The sequence below is a fragment of the Dendrobates tinctorius genome, unplaced genomic scaffold (genome assembly GCF_039654945.1).
Source record: "Dendrobates tinctorius isolate UK_male_01 unplaced genomic scaffold, ASM3965494v1 ptg000351l, whole genome shotgun sequence".
Lineage (NCBI taxonomy): Eukaryota > Metazoa > Chordata > Amphibia > Anura > Dendrobatidae > Dendrobates > Dendrobates tinctorius.
This window is the reverse complement of record NW_027362017.1, coordinates 1,357,870-1,372,098: the sequence shown is the minus strand read 5'-3', so window position 1 is coordinate 1,372,098 and position 14,229 is coordinate 1,357,870. Positions and strand designations below refer to the sequence as shown.

Here is a 14,229-nt window from a genome sequence, read left to right as displayed (position 1 = left end):
GCCTCCATGCCACGCCGCATTGATGCAGTAATTGATGCAAAAGGAGCCCCGACCAAGTACTGAGTGCATTTACTGATCATACATTTCAGTAGGCCAACATTGCGGATTTTAAAATCATTTTTCAAGCTGATGCTATAAAGTATTCTAATTTACTGAGATAATGACTTTTGGGTTTTCATTGGCTGTAAGCCATAATCATCAACATTAACAGAAATAAACACGTGAAATAGATCACTCTGTGTGTAATGACTCTATAGAATATGAGATTCACTTTTTCTATTGAAGAACTGAAATAAATTAACGTTTTGATGATATTCTAATTTTGTGAGATGCCCCTTTATATATATATATATATATATATATATATATATATATATATATATAATATTGTTTCTCCTTCTCCTCTTCACACTGACGTCCTCATCTCCTCTCGTCTCCTCTAGTTTTGTTTCGCCTCTTCGTCACTGGCCTCTCCCTGGAGCCCGACACTCGAACGGTGGACGTGGAGTTCACGGTAAGATTGACAAATCCTCTCTTTATCTAAACATTTCCTGCTGAGAGTATCTGACTCCACCGCAACCCACAATGGCCCTAATGTCCCACCCGGCAGTTTTATCAAGAATGGAGTTTTATACATCAGCCCCAAAAAAAGGGAGGTGAGGAGAAATGTGCCAAATTTGTGATTGCCTGAAAAGCCAGGAGGCGAAACCTTCCCCAGATATGAGGGAGCGTATACTTGCACCAAAATGCTCTTTTTTTATGAGTTTTGATGATTTTTGAGACATTTCAGAGACTTTTTTTGTGCACTTTTATCATTTTTCCCTTTTTTTAATATTTATCACAGTTGTAAAATCTCAGCTATTTCAATGTGTCAGTGCAGGTGAAGTGTTTGGAGTCCGGACTGGCGCTCACAGAGCATTGTCTAAGCCGTAGTCTAGAAGTGGCCGGAGCAAGCCTCCCAGCCCCCCCCAAAGGAGGCATAGGCGGAGGCCAACATGACGGGGGGGTTGCAAGGTTCTAGTGGGGGGAGGGGTTAACAGGGAGGGGGAGTTAGGGGGTATTTAGGTGAGGGTCAGGGGTGTGCCCTCCCTCTGTTCCTGCTCTCCCAGCACCGAAGCAGTTTCACTTACCGGGATGTCAGGAGGTGAAGAGGCTGCGGGCTGCAGCGCTGGGGCAGCCTCCTGGATGGCTGGAGGCACAGGTCGCTGGCCGCTCCTAGGTACCCCTGGGCAGGCCGATGAGAGGGAGGGCAGAGCAAGGTGGGTTAGGCCGCCGGAGCGGCTCTCACCCGACACCGCTCCCTTGGGCCTCGCGTTGCCACAGGAGCCCCTCCCGGGACCCTCCAGGTCGTGTGATGCGCAATCCCCCTTCCAGCGCATCGTGGCCTGGGAGGAATCCGCGGGTGCGGCGAGGCCATGCGGCGGTGTCTGGGCCTTCGCCTCGATCCAGAGAGAGGGCGGAGCCAGCGCGCGCCGGGCACCAGGCTTCTCCTGCTCCTTCGGGGGGCCGTGCGCGGACAGGCACGATGTGCGGCCTGCCTCTCCAGCACCGGAGAAGTCGGCCGCCGGCAGAGTGGCGGCCTGTCGGGCGGCAGGGCCTGTGTCTTCGTCCCCCAGCAGTGGGGGTCATCGTTTCCTGCGGGGGGCGCCTCTGCGTGGGTCCTGCAGCTGCGCCTGCCTCCTACATTGGCTCCAGCTGTCCCAGCTCTGGGGAGGCGGCGAGTGCGGCAGGCAGCATTGCGGGGCTGACTCCGGCCGCAGGAAGATCCAGGGGCCGGAGGATGATGTCGGGCCCCCAGTGGTCCTGGGGGCCCAGGACGGCCAGGTGCGGCGGGACGGCACACCGCCAGGAGCTCCTGGCGGGGGGGTGCCAGGAGGCATCTGATTTCGGGGTGCCGCAGCCGGGATCTCTCCAGGGGTTCTGGCTTCCCGCCCTGGTCCTCCCTTGGGGGGCCATCATCGCGGCAGCGAGTCCGCTACTGGGAGTCGTGAGGTCCGTGAGGCTTTGGGGGATCCAGGAGTTCCGGCTGGAGGGTACACAGCCCCCTCGCAGCCCCGTGAGTATGCGTCCATGTCCCCTGTTTGTCACCCGTTTTTATCTTCGTCAGTGGTGGAAAGGGGGCCCTTGGCTGAGGCTAGTGGTGTTGGGGTGGGGGGCTGGGTTCGGCCGGGGAAGTGTGCGATATGCTTGCGGACGTGCGTAGTGTGCTGTTACACCTGGAGCGGGGCTTTGTCGGGTCTTCGCCGGTAGCAGCGTGGGTCGGTTCGTGGGGTCGGCGGGTCAGTGCGGTCTAGAGTCGGGCCCCCGCTTCAGCGAGCCAGTGTCCGTGTCGGTTCGAACCGACAAAGAGAGGGATTGTCGTGTGCGTTTAGATGATCGGGCGCATGGCGAGATGTACGTATGTTTTGAAGGTTCCTTGGGGGTTCACTTAACAATAGAAGTGGAAGAGCGAACTTGGAAGGTTGAGTATGTTGTAATATTTTCGCTGCTGCCTCTGGAGACGTTTAATTTAGACAAAAGCGAAAGGTGGAAGCAGATAGGAGGGGGAGGTTAAGCGCAGGTGGCGTTTGATTCCTCCGACATTTGTGAATTGGCAGCAAGCTTTTGGCGAGCGTTGTTGGGGAACAGGCCCCTGATGATTGCTCGGCGCCTTTTGTTATCTGGACGATATAGATGAGGCTTACAGAGTGTATGGTGGTCAGGGTGGCTGAGGTATGACGAGCAATTCCGTAAGAGGACGGCTGTGCGTCCGGCTATTCACTGGGACCAGAAAGATATTGGTTTGTGGATGCTTGTGATAGCGCAAAATAAGTTTGGGAGCACCTTTCATGGGGGGGCTGGAAGCCTCAGCCAGAGGTACGCACAAGGCGGGTGTTGGCTGGCAGTTTAATGACGGCCAGTTTAAGTTCGGGGCTAATTGTAATTCAAACATCTCTGCTCTAATTGTAATGGGGCCTCACATTGAGCGTCAAAGTGTTTCAAACAAGGGAAGTCTAGAGCCGGGTGCGGGTATTCGCAAGGGGGAGACTCCTGTGAATCTGGAATGGATGGCTCCCTATCAAAATAGGTACCCTGATAGGGAAAGAGGGGGTTTGTTGTTTTCAGATTTTACGGAGGGTTTTCACATTCCGAGTCCTCCGTTTGAAATCCCGTTAGTTTTGAAAAGTTTGCGCTCAGCTTTGGAGCATTCCGCAGTCGTTTCTGAGAAATTAAAAAAAAAAAAAAAAGGGTTTTGTTGGGCCGCATGGCGGGCCGTTTCGGAGAAGGAGCCTAATAAGTTTCGGCTCAGTTAACATTTGGCTTACCCGTGTGGGAGATCGATTAACGATGGTATTGATCCGGTGTTTCGTTTGGTGGTATATTCTTTGTTTGACGAGGCGGCTCGGTGGGTGCGCAAATGTGGTCGTGGTGCCCTTATGGCAAAGTCTGATGTGGAATCCACTTTTCGTTTACTACCAGTTCATACTGACAGCGTGACGCTGCTGGGGCTGTTTTTGGGAAGGCGGTTTTTTATAGATAGGTGTTTTTACCTATGGGTGGTTCGTTGTCCTATGCGTATTTCGAGGTGTTAGTTCCTGTCTCGAATGGGTTGTGTGCGACGTTTCCGGTTTTGACTCGGTATTCATTATTGCACGATTTCTTGTGTGTTTGGCCGGCTGATTCATCGCCTTGTCTCAGGATTTTGAAAGCCATTGAGTGGGTGGCGGATCACTTCGGTGTCCCGTGAGCGCCCGGAAAAAGGAGGGTCCTAGCATGTGTTTGCGTTACCGGGTGATCGTCATCGATACAGTTGGGGAGTTCTGGTTGCCTGAGGACAAGCTGGTGGATTTGCGATCTGATGTGGTCCGAGCACGTCGCTCGAGTAAAATATCGTGGCGCGATCTTCGGTCGCTGTTGGGGAGCTTGACTTTGCTTGTCGGGTTATGCTGAGGGGTAGGGTTTCTTCGCGTAGGTTGGCTAGCACTACTGCGGGGATTCGGGCTCCCCACCATTTTTGTTGGGTGGTTGGCGGAGCTTAGGGCCGATTTGCGATCTGGGAGTCCTTTTTGGAAGCGTACAGCGGTCGTTTTTGGCAATGGCGGAGGTGGTGGGTAAAGATGCATTGGAATGGTTGCTGGATGCGGCTAGCGGGGTCGGTTTTTGGTGCCTATGTCAGAGGGCAATGGTGTGGGCTCCTTGGCCTGACACGTGGGTTTCGGCCGGTCTGGTGTGCAACATCATGTTATTGGAGATTTTCCGATGCTAGTGGTGGTGCATTTGTGGGGGCGGGATTTCAGGAACCTGCGTGTGCATTTTTAATTGCAACAACGTGGGCGTTGTGAGCGCGATTAATGGTATTACCGTGTCGTCTCCTCCTGTCGTTCCAGTTTTGCAGCAATTGGTGCTATTGTGCTTGTTTCTTAATGCACTTGTGACCGCGGTGCACGTGCTTGGGGTAAGGAACGGGTTAGCTGACTTTCTCTCTCATTCGCAGCGGGATTGTTTTCTTTCTTTCGCTCCGGAAGCAGGGATTGACGGGCTAACTTGTCCGGAGGAGCTGGGGAGGGTGGTTTACGGGCTGCAGAGTCGCTGATTGAATTGTCTCTGGCACAAAGAACTTTGGAGGCTTACCGGGCAGTGTGGCGGATGTAGGGTAGAGGTCCTTACGGCTCGTCAAACTAGTTGGGTCGGACTTGATCAGGAGTGATTGTTGTTGTTCTGGTTGGGGCGAGGGGCAAGCGCGTGTTGGTCACGTGCAAAGGTAACGCGCTTGTTCAGCAGGTTTGTCTTTTGGTTTTCGGTTGCTCGGGAGCAGTGTTTTGACGTCAACAATTTTTGGTCCAACAGGCGGCGAAAGGTTTCCGCCGTTTCAGAGGTGGGGGTGATTTAAGACGGCTGTATCGTTTAATCTGCTTGAACAATTGGGTCAGGTTCTTGAGTCGGTCTGTTCGGATCGATGGATGGTTGTGTTGTTTCGCCTGGTCCTCTCGTTTGCATTTTTGGGGCATTGCGGGTTGGGGAGCTTGTGTCACATAATAAATGTCGATGGGTGGCTTGTTAGCCAGGTGTACGGTATTCACCTCACAGGGGGTTGAATTCTGGCTGCGAAGGTCTGAAACGGACCAGCCTGGTAGAGGCCGGCGAGTTGTGTTGGGTGGGGTGTCGGGTTCTGTAATGTGCCCGGTTTAGTGTTTGCGTAGTTTTCGGGAGCTTCATCCCAGTTTGTGCGGATCCTTGTTGTGCCACGCAGACGGGGGTAGTTTTCACGGTATCAGTTGGGCGCAGTTTTTCAAAAATCCATTTGGTGTTGGGGGATAGATGATTCTCGCTTTGCTTCTCATTCATTTAGGATGTGGGCGGCGACCGAGGTGGCAGCGCGTGTTTTGGGTCCCTCATTAGTACAGCGCATTGGTAGGTGGAGGTCTAATCGGTACCGTAGTTGTGTTCGGCCTTAATGTGTCGAACAGGTGTGGAGTGGATTGGGTACAATTTATGCTGTAAGTATGTTTTCTGTGTGTCGTTTTGTGTCGTTTTGCGTGTCAGTTGCTGGACCGCTGCTGGTCTGGATTTTGGTCACTCCTTCGTACATTGGGGAGCATTGCGAGCCGATGTGAGGAACGAAGGCAGACAGCTGGGGATTCCCAGGACTGTGGTGGTGGTGCGGTGGCTCGGTTTCAGGGGCCTGGTGTGGCGAACGGTGTTGCCAGATGTCCACGAGTGCGTTCGGTTGGACCGGGCACCAGATGTTCTCATTATTCACGATGGGGGGTAACGATCTGGCGGTTTGGCCTTTTCGGGAGTTGGTCAAGGACATTAAGCAGGATTGATTATGGTTGTGGTGGATGCATCGGGAGATCACTACGTGTGGTCTTAGATTGTGCCACGCAGGCGTTGGTGGTCTCTGTGATCATTGGAGAGGTTAATCGGGCCAGGTAAAAAAGTTAACAGAGCGGTGTCTGTTTCTATTGTTAGAAATGGGGGTGTTGCCGTGCGGCATTTCAATTTGGAAAGGGCGAGGGTGATTTTGGTTGGTGGACGGGATCCATTTAAATGCGGTGGATTCCGTTATTTGGGCCCTCGCTCTTCAGGATGGTATAGAGAAGGCCATCGCATGGCGGGTTGGGGGGTCTCGGGTCATTGAGGTGTTCAAGGCCCCCTCGTTGTGGCAGTTTTGGAGGAGGGGGGAGTCCTTGAAGTCGGTGGAAATTGGTTTTTGGAGACTCGGTGTGTTGGGTCTCCTCCATTAAAAGGTATGCTGGTGGTGATCTGGTGAAAGGTGGATGGGGAGTTTCCGTCGGAAGTAGGCGGATCTCCAAGTAGTTCGTGGACAGTCATTGTACTTATAATATTTATGATACAGTGTTTACTGTTGTTTTGTTGGTTTAATAAAAGGCTGCTGTGGCCATAAAAATTCCAAAGATAATACTTGTGTCCGTGTCTTAGTTGGTGCTGGTGAGGTTGTGGGGTTTTTTCCATGGTCACGCGGGGGTAACGGGGAAAGCCAAGATGCTTGGTCTCCCCTGAGGTAAACCACTTGACAATACCAACGTCAAGAAGTGGCCGGAGCAAGCCTCCCAGCCCCCCCCAAAAGGAGGCATAGGCGGAGGCCAACATGACGGGGGGGTTGGAAAGTTTTAGTGGGGGGGAGGGGTTAACAGGGAGGGGGAGTTAGGGGGTATTTAGGTGAGGGTCAGGGGTGTGCCTTCCCTCTGTTCCTGCTCTCCCAGCACCGAAGCAGTCCCACCCTCCCTCCCTTTTTTGTCAGCCTGGGGCGTTATTTTAATTTTGGGTCATGGCGGTTTTGGAGGAGGGAGGAGTCCTTGAAGTCGGTGGAAATTGGTTTTTGGAGACTTGGTGTGTTGGGTCTCCTCCATTAAAAGGTATGCTGGTCGTGATCTGGTGAAAGGTGGATGGGGAGTTTCCGTCGGAAGTAGGCGGATCTCCAAGTAGTTCGTGGACAATATCTATTGGTGTGCTGGTGCTCCTGAGCCTGTGGGGTAACGGCTGGGAGCAAATGGACGGGGGTTGTTCACAGTATTTTGGATTACTTCACCATGATCTTTGTGGCTTCAAGGACTCCTCCTTTCAGTGTTCAAGTCATTGTACTTATGATATTTATGATACAGTGTTTATTGTTGTTTTGTTGGTTTAATAAAAGGCTGCTGTGGCCATAAAAATTCCAAAGATAATACTTGTGTCCGTGTCTTAGTTGGTGCTGGTGAGGTTGTGGGGTTTTTTCCATGGTCACGCGGGGGTAACGGGGAAAGCAAAAATGCTTGGTCTCCCCTGAGGTAAACCACTTGACAATACCAACGTCAAGGGTTCCAGTGTAGATCCTCAGGGATGTGATCACAGGGTGCCACGACTAGAGGACCCCACCACTTTCATGTTGGTACTCCTGTGATTAGGACTATATACTACAAGTTCATGTCTTCTGGGGGGGAGCTAAAAAAAGAAAGCTATAAAAAACCATAAAAAAAATGTTGACACCTCCCTTTTAGGCTGTGTGCACACGCTGCGGATTATGTGCGGATTCATCCGCGCGGATTTTGTAAAATCCACAGGTGAAACCGCAGGTCAAAAGACCTGCGGTTTTACCTGCGGATTGCTCTGCGGTTTTGCCCTGCGGTTTTTCATCTCCACATTCATCTTCCAGTGGTCTTCAGCAAAATAGCGCCGATGGTGGCGCATGTGCAGATTGACATCCGAATGTTTCCAGAAAATTGATGACGGGGAAGCGCATGCGCAGATTCAGACTTTGGCTCAATGACGATGCGAGATCTCATTCTGCGCATGAGCCACCGCAACATTTTTCTGAAGACATTTGGATGTCAATCTGAGCAATCCTCCACCACTATCACAATTTTGCTGAAGACATTTGGATGTAAATCTGCGCATGCGCCACCACTGACACCATTTTGCTGAAGACATTCGGATGTAAATCTGCGCATGCGCCACCACGACATCATTTTCCTGAAGATATTCGGATGTCAATCTGCGCATACGCCACCACTGACAACATTTTTCTGAAGACATTCGGATGTCAATCTGAGCAATGCGCCACCTCCAACACCATTTTGCTGAAGACATTCGGATGTCAATCTGCCCATGCGCCACCACAGACACCATTTTGCTGAAGACATTCAGATGTAAATCTGCGCATGAGCCACCACTGACAACATTTTTTCTGAAGACATTCTGATGTCAATCTGAGCAATGCGCCACCTCCAACACCATTTATCTGAAGATATTCGGATGTCAATCTGCGCATACGCCACCACTGACAACATTTTTCTGAAGACATTCGGATGTCAATCTGCACATACGCCACCTCCAACACCATTTTGCTGAAGACATTCGGATGTCAATCTGCGCATGCGCCACCACAACACCATTTTGATGAAGACAACTGGGAAATGAATATACGCAACTGACGCCAGCAGCAAGGGCGGCACTAGTGTGAAATTTAAAAAAGAAAGCTCGTACAAACGCACAGAGACCTTTGCAGAGCTGAAAACTCTACCCACAGTCCTGCACCAAAGTCCCGCCCTGATGCAAGAAGAGGATATTGCACCAAAACTTCTAAGGTTAATTAAACAAGAACCAGGATGCAGATTTCTACAGGTATCTATTAAATTCAGCGTAAAAGTGACATTATGGCCATACCTTTAATTTAACATACTAAATCGTGATGGCAGGTTCCCTTTAAAGAGTTAATGTAATGTACAACCTCTTTAAGGCTGGGTTCACACGTAGCGGAATTCTCGCGGTAACTTCCCGCGGAAAAACTAGCGATTTGCAAGCGTAATTAGCTTGCAGAATGCTAGCATTTTCCAAGTGATCTGTAGCATCGCTTGGAGAACTGATTGACAGGTTGGTCACACTCGTCAAACATAGTGTTTGACGAGTGTGACCAACTTTTTACTATTGAGGCCGCCTATGCAGCATCAGTAGTAAAAAGATCTAATGTTAAAAATAAAAAAAATAAAAAATCGGGTTATATTCAACTTCCGATGTCCCTCGCAGCGTCCCTAGTCCTCCGCGATGCTCCGGCAGGTCCCGTTCCCAGTGATGCATTGCGGCAATGACCTTTGATGACGTCGCGGTCTCGCGAGACTGCTACAGTATCGCGAGATGCGACGTCAGCAAAGGTCATCGCAATGCATCACTGGGAACGGGAGCTGCCGCGTGTATCGCTGAAGCCTGGGGATGCTGCTCGGGACGTCGGAAGGTGAATATTACCCGATTTTTTTTATTTTAATTCTATTTTTTGCAGGGATATGGCACCCACAGCTCGGAGGACAGTCTCCTCTCCTCCAGACCATGGGTACCATCCGCAAATCTTTTGCTTACTTTTCGCATGGTGGGCACAGCCACATTGGGAAAGTAAGCAGAACAATGCATTCCTATGTGGGCGGAATTGCCGCGATTCCGCAAATTAATGAGCATACTGCGGATTTTTCCGCGATGTGATTTCACCGTGGGAAAATCCGAAGCATTAGCACAGCAATGCGGAATCCCATAGGATTGCACGGGATGCTGTTTTTTTGCGTTTTCGCAGCAAAATTGCGCGGTAAAAACCGCCGCAAAAAAAACGCCGCGAAAAAACCTGAACGTGTGAACACAGCCTAAGGTTTGGAGTGGCGCATCCACCATTTGTTATATTTGTTCCAGTACTTATTGTAATTTCTCCCAGAATGAAAGAAAAAAGAAAAACCAGAATAGCACAGAGACAAAGTGCAGTGCCCTCCGGTACAAGCAAATATGGACTAATGGGAAGTAACGGAGGATGTAGCGTTCATCGGCAGTAAACGCTATGAGAAAAGATCTCATTATTTTGGTTTCTGCTGACCTTGGCTATTACCGATAGGATCTACAATCAGAGATTACCTTCTGTCAACATTAGATAAGATCTGCATGGAGGACGCCGTTTACCGTAAATCGAAAGTATATTTTTGGAGTTAGCCAGAGACATTTGATGGAACGTTGCCCCTAGATGTACAAGAATGCAGGAGCTTCTCACAAAATTAGAATATCATCAAAAAGTTTATTTATTTCAGTTCTTCAATACAAAAAGTGAATCTCATATATTCTATAGAGTCATTACACACAGAGTGATCTATGTCACGTGTTTATTTCTGTTAATGTTGATGATTATTGAGGAACTGCTTTGAGAAGGTGGAAAATTGACCAGAGCATCATAGAAAGGGTTTGGTAAGGGCAATTATCTTGCCTTTAATTTTAAATGGCCTCATTTGACATCATGATTAGGTGACTATTTCAGCTGCAATAGCCCTTCAAATGGAGGTTTCCCACAATACTCAGAAACAGAATTGTTGTGGATGAATTTGGCAGCTCTGGCCAGTTATCTTGGTTGGGGTTGGATAATATTCATAAATACTGCTCCGTGGACTGATTAATTCTTCCAGTCTACCCATTACTTTGTGGGTGATGGGCAGAGGAGACGTACAGGGACATTTTAAAGTTGTTGCAGAGCGCACTCCAGAACCTGGAAACAAGTTGCACACTGTGGTAAGAGATTATACGAGCTGGAAAGCCATGGAACTGGAGGACAAATTATTTAAAAGAGACTTGAGCCAACTGTGGAGCTGATGGAAGACCTGGCAGAAGAACAAAGCAAGACGTTTTAGAGAATCCGTTAACTACGACCTAGATAGTGAATCCCTGCGCTGCAGGAAGATCAGTAACAAGGTTCATAGAGATCTCAGCCCAAGGCTCTTGTGGAATTGGAAGAGACTGAATATTGCACATGGGTCGCCCGCCAGGGCAGTGGGGTACTCGGTACCGGGCCGGTCTCTCAGAGGGGATTGTCACAGCAGCGGTAACCCGGTCCGTGGCCCTCGGCGTCCATGTAAAAGGGGTTGAGTGATGGGAATAAAGTTTATGAGTGGATGATTCGTGACACCACCTGTGGTGTTCGGCAAGGGAGGTGTTAAGCCGACGCTGCAGACAGATCCTCTGGGACAGATGGTGTAGTGCAGCAATGATGTTGTATCCCTCCACAGGCAGGGCTGTAGTCCCAGGGCAGTGAGGATAGGTGTTTAGGAAGAGGGTGCAGTGTATGGCACAGAGATGTTGCAGTGCTGGAGAGTTTGCAGGAAGGAGGCAAGGACACAACAGAGTGCAGTTCTTTACCTTTACTTTGCTTGGCAAATGCAGTCCAGGGTCCCGATTACAGTTGGCACAGGAGCTGATTAGCCTGGAAGCAACTCAGGAATCTCTCTATGCAGATGGGTTGTGTAGACTCCTTCCTAGCGCTTACTTGAGGTACATGCAGTACTGCGTTACACTGAAGTTCCTCCTTCTTATTCCCTTCTAGATCTACCTCGTATGACAGACAGCCGTAGCCCTCTATCTCTTCTTTTGGCTCACCCGTTGCTGTTGTGCCTCCGAGTCTTAGATGGGAATAGAGCATTTACATCTTCCTATTCCTCTGGTTTCTGTTGCAGGACCATCAGTATCCATACAACCTTGGAGACCAGGCTCCAAATCATGCGCTGTCACTAGAAGTGAGCTCTCTACTCTCTGCTCAACTTCCAGCTTCTCCCTTCACGTCTACACTCGTTGCCCTACTCACACGAACTCTCCTAATTTCCCCTTCCTGACCCTCAGAGAGAAGCTCTTCCCCTTAGTATTGGTTCAGAGCTCCCTCAGCTGGCCTGGAGTGGGACCTGTGTTGCATGTTATGGTTAACTGCCAGAGAGACCCTTCATTGCTTCCAAGCCTGACATCACCCTCCCTGGAGGAAGGCAATGCCAGTGTGGTGACCATACTCCTGAGGGCGCCACATTCCCCCCTAGTGCAATTCAGTACTCATGGACTGATAAAAAAGCATATGAACATATAAACAAATGAACAATTATAAATGTACAAGACTTAGAAAATATGAAAAATACAAAAACCAAAAGTTCCAAAAATGGTCCTGTGACGATTAGTCCATGCATCAATGTCCATGGTCCATTCCATGCATCAATGTCCATGGTCCATTCCTGGGCAAATGGATAAACTATATACAAGGGGTTCTTACAAAGTCTCTATAGGCACAAAACTTGAAACGTTACATATATACATACAATTTAACATTTACATGAACTTATTTAGATGCAATATCTGATGGGTGGTATGCCTTGAGTACTACGGACAGACCTACGTGGCTCTGGTGTTGGTAAACTGGGAAGTAGCCGTCTGCGAACTCTTAGACTCACCATGGGCATGACAGATTCACCACTGGCAGGGCAAGGATTCTCTGGCTCCACTGCTGGTGTGGCATCTGCTACCTGAACTTCCTGATTTTCAGAGTTCTCTTAAGTCACTTCTTGTACTACCAGTTGGGGAAAGGTCATCACTGGCACCACTATGGCATTATTTACTCTAGTCCAATTTGCAGGGAATTCTCAAACTACAGTGCTGACCTTTTCTTCTGTGTCTATGGGTTGGATGTTGTTTTGCTCTTCCATTCTCTCTTTTAACTGGTCAGGGCACAAGTTCAAATGATCCCTTGATACTGCTGCTGAGGTTTCTCCCCCATCCTTACTGATAAGGCACACCTTGGTGTTATCGAAGTTTGATGGTAGATGGTGTAGGGTTCAGCTTCCCATTGGTCATCTAATTTATGCATCCTCCTCTTCCTTTTTAGGACTTGTTCTCCTGGTGACAAGGGAACTGCAGGTGCATGGTGATTGTAGTGCCTTTCTTGTTTTTGTCTTGCCTGAGCTAGAATCTTTTCTACACACTCTTGTACGCTTCGATACTGTTGCTGCTTCTCTGTGTCCCAGTCAGCATCTGGTGACGTCACCTCAGGTGTAAGGACTCCCATATCCAAATCAATAGGCAGCTTACCAGGCCTCGCTCTCATTAGGTAGGCTGGAGTGCAGTTGGTGAATTCACAGGAATGTGGTTGTAGAGGTCTACCAGAACTGGCAACTTTTCTGGCCACAGATTCCTCTCCTCCAAAGGCAAGGTCTCCAGTAGATCGATCACCACCTGGTTCATTTTTCACACATGCCATTGGTCTGTGGATGGTACGGTGTTGTCCTTATCTTCTTGCAACCGTACAAGTTACAGAATTCCTGAAACACTTCCGCCTCAAAGGCTGGACCTTGATCTGTAAGCATTCGCTTGGGGTATCCGTGTGGTCGACAAAAGTGCTGTTGGAAGGCTCTGGCTGCTGTCCTGGCTGTTTAATCCTTTACAGGCACAGCCACCAAGAATCTTGAGTAGTGGTCAACGATGGTAAGAGCATAAATGTAGCCTGAATGGCTTGGGACTAGCTTCACATGGTCCAGGGCGACCAAATCAAGTGGCTGTTTGGTTATTATTGGCTGCAAAGGAGCTCGCTGGCTGTTACGGTCCTTTCTGCGCAGGTTGCATTGTCCACACTCCCGGCACCAATTTTCAATGGCTTTCCTCATACCAGCCTTGTAAAACCTCTCCTGGAGCAAGGCTTCCAACTTCTTCCATCCGAAGTGTCCAGCTCCTTTTTGGTATGCTTCCAAGACCATTGATGCTTCTCTCATTGGGACTACCACCTGCCAGACCAGCTCATGAGTGCGGGCATTGATACTCCTCCGGCACAGCTTTCCTTCCACAACTGTTGGGTTTCTTCAGGAGCATCCGACTCTGGGCGTGAATCAGCTTGTGACAGTAGCTCCTTCACCAGGCTGACTGTGGGGTCGCTATCCTGCGTTTCTGCCCAGTCATGATGAGGCAATGGATTTAGGGTGGCCTCTTTCAAGCCAGACCGCCTGTTTCTCACTCCTTGGGCACGTTGGGCCGCAATTGGCCAGTGGAAGGCAGGTACAGTAACTCGATTTCTTCAAGTGCCTCAGGGTCTTCTCCTTCATCTGGCAGATTAGGCATTCTGGACAGTGCATTAGCAATGGCGTTCTTGTGCCCCGCTCGGTACTTGATGGTGAATTCATAGTTAGACAGCCGAGCCATCCATCGCTGCTCCAGTGCACCTAGTTTAGCAGTTTCCAAGTGAGTCAACGGGTTGTTGTCCGTGAAGATGGTAAACTTGGCTGAAGCTAGGTAATGCTTGAATTGATCAGTCACAGCCCAGACTATGGCAAGGAACTCCAGCTTGAAGGAACTGTAGTTGTCAGGGTTCCTTTCAGTGGGACGAAGCTTCCTGCTGGCGTAGGAGATCACTCTTTCTTTGCCATTCTGTACCTGTGACAGTACTGCTCCCAGTCCCACGTTGCTGGCATCAGCATACAGAACAAATGG

At 49.7% G+C, this 14,229-nt stretch overlaps 1 protein-coding gene across 1 annotated transcript in view; it reads left to right on the top strand.

The window, feature by feature from the left end:
• The window catches only part of LOC141075413 (complement C3-like), a 110,501-nt gene that overhangs the window by 24,122 nt on the left and 72,150 nt on the right, over positions 1 to 14,229 (top strand). Inside the window, exon 4 of the mRNA XM_073562446.1 lies at positions 444 to 514. Within this exon, the coding sequence (XP_073418547.1) occupies positions 444 to 514 (71 nt within the window). The remainder of the gene's footprint in view (positions 1 to 443; positions 515 to 14,229) is intronic.